Source organism: Scylla paramamosain, chromosome 7 (genome assembly GCF_035594125.1).
Source record: "Scylla paramamosain isolate STU-SP2022 chromosome 7, ASM3559412v1, whole genome shotgun sequence".
Classification (NCBI taxonomy): Eukaryota; Metazoa; Arthropoda; class Malacostraca; order Decapoda; family Portunidae; genus Scylla; species Scylla paramamosain.
The window spans coordinates 26,642,230-26,650,615 of record NC_087157.1 but is presented as its reverse complement, the minus strand read 5'-3'; the positions used below and the strand labels follow the sequence as shown (position 1 = coordinate 26,650,615).

At 32.6% G+C, this 8,386-nt stretch overlaps 1 protein-coding gene across 6 annotated transcripts in view; it reads left to right on the top strand.

Annotated features, from left to right (window-relative positions):
• LOC135102276 (protein singles bar-like) overlaps nt 1-8,186 on the top strand; it is a 17,942-nt gene extending 9,756 nt beyond the window's left edge. For 3 of the 6 annotated variants that reach the window (XM_064007235.1, XM_064007236.1, XM_064007237.1), the window contains 3 exons: nt 234-353; nt 898-1,029; nt 4,468-8,186. In XM_064007235.1, coding sequence (XP_063863305.1) covers nt 234-353; nt 898-1,029; nt 4,468-4,542 — 327 coding nt within the window. In that variant the 3' untranslated portion in view covers nt 4,543-8,186. The remainder of the gene's footprint in view (nt 1-233; nt 354-897; nt 1,030-4,467) is intronic. The other 3 variants (XM_064007239.1, XM_064007242.1, XM_064007238.1) reach the window with 2 other exon arrangements.
• The last annotated feature ends 200 nt before the right edge of the window (nt 8,187-8,386 follow it).

Below are 8,386 nucleotides of genomic sequence, written 5' to 3'. Positions count from 1 at the left end.
ATATTTAGAGTATTTTTTTATGTGAAATTATTTTGATATTGATAAAGTTTTATTAATCAATTTTCAGACCATAAAGAATAAGTACAGAACATAGCTTTTTTTTTTTTTTTTTTTTTTTTTTTTTTTTTTTTTTTTTTTTAAGCAAGTCATAATCGTTAAGCTCCCCTTCTGGTGCTTAGCAGTTTCTTCTTTAGGCAGCGTAATGTTCTATTCCCCATCTTTGGGTTCTGCAGGAGACGCTGTATCACATAGCAGCCTTGATGCTTTACTTCGCCAGTGCTCTTTACCTCCTCATTTACCTCACCAACAAAACTTATCGAGAAACCTTCTATGTGGCCAAGACAGCAGCCAGTGTAAGTAACTAGTAGTGGTGGGTTTATCAGTCCTTCCATTGGATGCTGGTGAAGAGTAAGCCTTCCTAGGACTTGCTCCTCTGGTCAATATTCAATCACATTTAGTTGATATTCGGTATAGTTTTGGACTTCTTATAGTGTAAAGATGTAAATAACATGTTTCATTAGTTGCTTTCCAGACATCAGGCCTTGGAGCAAAGTATCTGGAAGGTTTACAGTGTGTGGGTTTCTCCTGTACTTTGGTTCCTCTTCTACACCAGCTGTCTGTTGAGCCATTTTCTGAACTGCTCAGTGTTTAGTGCCTCATATTCTTCTGAAAAGAAAAGAAAAAAAATAAAATAAATAAAATAAATAATAATAAATGAATAAGTAAATAAGATAAATAAATAAATTAATTAATTAACTATTGTTCACCAAAAAACATGTGCACTAAATAAAACATGTTTGCAGTTCACTTAAATGGCATCAGCAACTCCCTTTATCCATGGCAAGTAAAATAACATTTGGAATGTAGGAACTGAGGTGAATTTTTTTTCCCCATTAGGTTGTGTTGTTACACGGTACATTGTCGTATCTTCTTGTGTGCGCATCCATTAATCTTCTGAGGGAGGTGGTGGCCAGGAACGAAAAATATAAAATATACGAAAGAGGCTACAACTCTAAAATATTTTCAGGGGTGAGTCTTGTTTGATGTGTGCAGTATTATGTGAAAATCTGTTGATCCTTAAGCCTGACAACTGTCCCTGTTGTATGAATGTGTTTCCCATAATATGAGATGTCTCAAGTGGTATATTAGGGAAGATTATATAATTTTGGTGAAAAGATAAATTAAAAGAAATAAGTTGAAAAATGAGGAATCTGTATGAGCCAAAATTGCATTACTTTCCCTGATTCATCAATTGAAGTGCATCATATCTTGGAAGACACTGTTAAGGACATATAAGAGAACATTCATTGGAAGTATGAGACTCATCCTCATAATTAGCAAACTATATAAGTGGATCTTGACTCTCCACTCTCATTGCCACTTCAGCTAAAACCAGACCACCTCTTCCCTCTCCTTCAGCTGCTACATATTAGGAGAGCAACATGTTAACAAGGTTTTTAGTAACTTTAATGCTTCAGAAATGTATGCCCAATAAGAACCATTTTATTTATCATAATTCAACAGTATTTAGGAAGATAATTTTCCATTTCACATTCCTTCAGGAAGTAAATATTGCTCTACTACTCAATATGATCTCAATAAGTCATCGATAAAATTCTGCAAGGAAAAAGTAACAAAACCAACATGCAACTGATTTTTACATTATATATGGTTATGTAGATGGGTTTAAAATATTTTACATTCTTAGAAAACTTTTTTATTTTGTCATCACCATTTTTAACTATGTATAGCTAAGATAGTGAAAAGGATCCATGATAAAAAAAATTGTGATTTTGTGTAAAGTCAATATGAGATTATACTTACATAGCTTTTCATCTTAATCCACAAATAAATTTCATCACATTACACTCAACCCCTGGCTATCATATAAAATTGGTTCATGAACATGAATGCATTAGCCAGAAACGTGAAAGCCAACAATGTACAGGAAAAAATAAAAATGGCTTCTGGCTCTCCTCCAATACTAACACCCATATCTAGTCTATTTTTATGTGTTTTTTTTTCTCCATCACTTTGACATATTTGTGTGTTGGCATTCACCTAATATTTGCTTTGTCCACTGTGCATTAATTTTACAGTCTTCAGTTTCATTTTATATGTATGATTTAAAAAAAATGTTTTTTTATTCCTCTTCTTGATAATCTTCCCTGATACTGCAAGGTCACTTGGAAATGTTGGCAAGGGCATAGTAGCTCTTGTTCCTTCAGGAATGTAACTTTAAACCTAGTTAAACACATTCTTATTAGTACTTTTCTGTCAACTTTCTAAAAAAAAATTGACAATTTCTCAAATGTGCTCCAACACACATGTGCAGCCATTTGTCTACTACTTGTCAGCTATTAACCCACAAACTGCACAGTAGGGTTCCAGCGGTCATACATGTGGTGCACAAATTATTGGCATAAAAAAAAAGTTTTACTGTTATAAAATGAAAGATTGCATGAAAAAGTATAGGAAAACCAAATATTAATTCATTATTTACATTGGTTCAGGTGTGGTGGTGTAGTGATGTTGTGCAGTTTATCACTTCGAGCTAGTGGGCAGTGAGTAGTCTTGGTGGTGTCATTTGATCATTCTGGTTGTATGTATTTGTGATGTAGGTACAGTAAACATATACATACATATAAATATTCTCTGACAGACACACACACACACACACACACACACACACACACACACACACACACAAATGGAGTGGAAGAAATTGATAATGAGAAACCACTGCTAAGAGAAAAAGGAAGTACTAATTTCACATGAGGACACAGCAAACACTAAGAAAAGTAAGATGCTTAAGTAACATAAAGAAATATAGTTTCCCACAGAGAAATATGGGAGTTTGGAACAAGTTAAGTGAGGAGGTAGAATTAGCAACAAGTGTGCACAACTTTAAGGAAAAGCTGGATAAGTATACATATGGAGATGGGACCACACTAACATTGCTCAGGCCCTGTAAACTAGGTAATTACATGGAAGAGAGAGAGAGAGAGAAAGAGAAAGAGAGAGGGAGGGAACATGGATTTGCTCACCCTCAGTTGCCAAATGTAATTTAGAGACATATGGGAGTGAAATATAGGTTGTCAAGTTTAAAAATAGCCTTCACATTGTATGATTTAAGTTACAGTTACACACTGTTCATCACATGATATATGTCGCAATTTACAGGTTAACAAACGTGATTCCAACACACTGGCAAGCACTTAACTATATGTCTTGTCAGTCACAGACAAACTGAACTAGCAAAAAACCCCACATGGATATATGTATTCATGGTTGGCCTGTTGCAAATTAGAAACTTTTCTTGAGGTAAATGTCATCTTTGTCGTTCCAGAGACAACTGTAGTTATTTGGTCTCGTAAGCTCCTCTGAGAGACGTCCATTGAGGATGATTTATTGTGTCTGTAGTTTATAGGTAGTGAGTATGATTGTTCTATGAGTATTGTGTGCAAAAGCTAAAGTTAAGTTTGATAAACAAAAACCTCTAAATTGAAAAAAGTCATGCAATACTCTGTTGGCTGTTATGAAATACTTTTCATGTAACATATGCAGTTGTGTAGTCAATTTATCTAAGATTTTTAAATATCAAGAAATAGCTAATTTTATTTTGTAAAAAAAAAATATATATATATATATATATATATATATATATATATATATATATATTGTCCTATTTCAGATATTTAAATGAATTTTTATTTTGACTATGGATGTTGACAATAACTTGTCCCATGAAATCTGTCAGATATCTGTCTGACTGATGCAGATATAATGCATAAATATACCATGGTAATCATAACAATGGGAAAAAAAAAAAAGTGTTAGTGAGGCAGCACCTTACAAAGTACTGTGCACCAGATTGACTCCTTTGAGGGTGGCATATCAGTGGCATGGATGATGCAGCTTGCTGATCACAGTTACTCAAAACTATGCCATTCAGCAGGTGCATCAACCCACATACTGTGACATAACCATTACCTGTCAACTCTCATGATATCACCTGTTGGTATGCATGACAGTGATCTAGGTGTTTCTTTTTCTTCCTGTTTATGTACAATAGTATTAAATCACAACAGTATAACCATTGATAGCTTGGGGTTGGTTGTATTTTAAAGGCTTTTAAAATATACACTGCATGCACATTATAGGTAAAGTCTGTATGGTATGGCACCACATCTTTGCATGGCTTGATATTAATTGTGTGCTGTGAAATATTTTAGGTTTAAACTCAGTGCCTGAAAAAAAAAATACTGTTATATATATTTGGCTATGGACATCTTTTGCAAAATATTTTGACAGGGTATATATATTTAGATATACGAGTATGTATTGTATCCGTATAATTCAGAGGTTCTTAGGCAAAGAAGCCTTAGCATGGTTTTTTTTTTTTTTTTTTATGTTTGTAATGTACATGTATTGTGATGTCTGTTGATGAATTTTGCCACATTGCAGGCATTGGGACTAGTGAACTGTGCTCTCTACATCCTGTCCAGTGTCTACTCTATCCGCACCTTCCGCAGAGGCTAAGTTCAGTTATGAAAAGGCTGGATTTGGCCTCCAGAAGAAAGGAACTATACACAACTTGAATGAGAAAGCTGCAATACACCTATGATTAAAGTTAGAATAATGAAAATATTATCAAGGTAAAATATTAATATGTGAGATTCATAAATTCCAAGATTGATGCTGGGTTTATGGGGAGGAACTTGTATTATCCACTGAAGGCAAGACTTTGAGATCTGGCATGATGTCATCTTTGATACTCTCTTTCACGTCTGTAAAGAAGCTTCACAGTATTCAGCTACTGAGGAGTCACATGAATAATGCTTTATGTTGTTGGACTTCTATTCACAGTAGCTATTTAAGCTTTTAGATATAATTCTGAACTTTTGAGATGAGCAGTCTATGTTGAAATATTATGAAAAAAATATATAAATAAATAAATAAAGCAACACGTAGAACAATTTATGAAAATATGGAACTATGTTAGCATTGCTGGTTCTGAGTTGAAAGTAAGAAGTTTGTCACCAGTGACTAATAAGAAGACCAGCTATAAACTTGAAGTATTTTATAGAAGACCAGCTATAAACTTGAAGTATTTTTCAACACATTGTAACATGGGGCACTTTTGATGGTTAAAGGAATAAGGCACAAACATGACTTATTTATTATTAAGAAAACCCATTTTCCATTTTGTAATCAGACACTTATATGATACTTTTGAACTATATAGTGTATATTTTTCAAAGCCTCAACAAAATACTTATTTTTTTACATAATCAGAATTGTAGCTGGTATTTAACAGATAACCAATAGAAACAGTATTTGGATATTTTTTCCTTGTGTGTGTGTGTGTGTGTGTGTGTGTGTGTGTGTGTGTGTGTGTGTGTGTGTGTGTGTGTGTGTGTGTGTGTGTGTATGAACTAAAACATCAGCTTTGAATATGATTTTTATTTGCATTAGAGACCTGATTGCTTGTTCCCATATAAGTGCCAAGGATGTGAGTCATTTATATACATACATGGCAATTGCTGCTGATATCAGTTACCTACAAAAAAGTAATATTTGAATGATGAAGTGGCATAGATGTAAGGTAGAATGACTGGAATGTTTAATTAGAACCCAAATGCTAAATGAAAGTGGAGGTTTTGAAAGAAACAAACTCCATGTCTTGTCTTGTAAAGCAAATAAACTGCAGCTTTATATATCTTTATATATCTTTATATCTTGTATGAGCAAAAGACCTTATCCTCCTGCAAGTACTTTTACTAGCTTGCACTTGCTCTGTGCTAACTACATGATATGTCTATCTATATATTTATTTATAAGTGACACCTGCTCATAAAAACTCTCTTCAAGGGGATGGCTGTAGTAGAAGGGTTTCCATTTATTCCTGTCTTTGCATTCCATCCTTCTATAATACTCTAATCCTCTCATTGTCCTCTCACCAATCCATCCTTCTCATTCTCCTGTCACCAGTGTTTCTCACCTATATCCCAGCAATCCCATTCATTCGGATACTGTTCTCCTGCACACACCACAATAGTCATACTCTATATTAATACTCTCTTAGTCATCTCACTTTCAGTCATTCAACCTTCACAGAGCAGTATGAAAGAAATCTGTGATTTAGATGAGGCATGTGATTGTAAATCTCAAATAATAAAGGAGAGAGAGAAAAAAAATATTGCTGTACTGTGTGCATGCAGGAGGTTCACAGGATTTTGCTCAGATACAATGCTTGTAGTCAGCAAGAATTCAGTGTTGTGCTTTTAACCTGAGATTTACAGACACATGAAACCAAGGTCGTGGCAAAATTTACCTTTTATATAATCGTGTGGCTTTGGTTTTATGGGTTTTAAATTAAAATCTTGAGGTTTGCCAGTTGGTTGTTTGTGGATTAATTTTTTGGAATGTATTTAATACTTAAGCACATAATATATATTTTCATGTGTATGTGTTGTACATTGCATTTTTTTGTGTCAATCAAGTATGGAGAATTTTTTTTTTTTTTTTTTTTCTGAAAAATGCAAGATAACTTGACCATTTAATTACTATCATTAATTTATGGATTAAGGAAATGTAGTTCCCCAAAGCATACCCACCACCAAAAAAAGTTTATTAAAGCTTTATGTCCTTTATGGGTACAAAGCTTTCATGAAGTGTTGTCATTAGTTAAGTTCAGGGTTTATGTGATGTAAATCATAATACTATATGTGTTATGTAGTTTGATTAGGAAAGCTTTGCCATATTTTTTGTTACATCTTACTTTTTTTTTTTATTTATTTATTTATTTTTATGCTGCATCATTGTTGAAAATTGTGGCAGATATGTGGCTTTCTGTGAAATGTGATGAACAGTTTATTTTGCACTGTTTTACCATACTGCACTGGAAATGTGTTTTGGTCATAAGACAATGTTCAAAAATTCCATCTTGTTCTTCCTGCAAAAAAAAAAAAAAAAAAAAAAAAAAAAAAAAAAAAAAAAAAAATATATATATATATATATATATATATATATATATATATATATATATATATATATATATATATATATATATATATATATATATATATATATTAATTATGGACTATAGTATTTTACATAATTCAGATGAAATTAGCATCAAAGGTGCATAGTTTTGGTAAATTGGGAAAGTGATCCCTACTTCAGTATGTTATTCAACATACAACATGTAACCAAACATGTAACCATGTTGAACAATGCATCATAGCAATGTTATGATTTCCGAATTCCATCAGATATTTTTTAAGCAAGCACTGAAGGTGATTCACTCCTTTGTAGGCTTTACAGCAATGTGTCTCATTATCCCGCTTTTTGTTACATGTATTGAAATTTAGAGAAAATGCAGTATGTTCAGTGTCTTGTCTTGGGACCACCACAACAACTTTAAAGAGCAATCACCAGTTTAGCCAGTTTATTCAGAAATAAGATCCTTCATTGTTTTCATTTAAATGGGTCCAGAAGGGTGCATAGTGTGATAAACTGTTTATTATCATTTGTTTTATGGAAAAAAGTGCCTTTGATTCAGAAAATATATATTTCAGTAGTAATAGCAACAATTGGTATGCCATAAAGTGGTGATAGAAATGTTTCATTTCAATTTGAGGTGTGTATAATTGACACAACCAAGGAGAAAGGATTGGTGTTCAAGTACTTAATATAAACCCTGCCAATATATACTATTATTATTATTATTATTATTATTAATAGAGTGTGGTGATGTGTTAAAAGTTCATATTTATTGATTTCTTGAATATCTTGTTACCATGTATATCTAAAGTTTTGTGTGCTTAGTTGTCTCTGGTTCATGCATTAAGCTTCACATATATATATATATATATATATATATATATATATATATATATATATATATATATATATATATATATATATATATATATATATATATATATATATATACAGTCATACCTCACAATTCGACCTGGAATGAATTAATTCTTTTTACATTAATTTGAATGGGATAAATTGCTTCCCAATTCAAACATACCCAATGCAAACAGCCCAAAAGAACCAATTAAATTAGAATTACAAGGTCTCTCTCTCTCTCTCTCTCTCTCTCTCTCTCTCTCTCTCTCTCTCTCTCTCTCTCTCTCTCTCTCTCTCTCTCTCTCTCTCTCTCTCTCTCTCTCTCTCTCTCTCTCTCTACACACACACACATACACATCCCTTGACTATTTATAAACTCTCATTTATGTAATACAGATTTTGTGTTCTTATAAGACTACAATATAAAATAAGAGTGTATGATAATGCACTGCCAGTGTACTGCTATGTGTATACTTAAATGTTCTTGTGGGTACAATCACTTCACACTGATAATCATCCA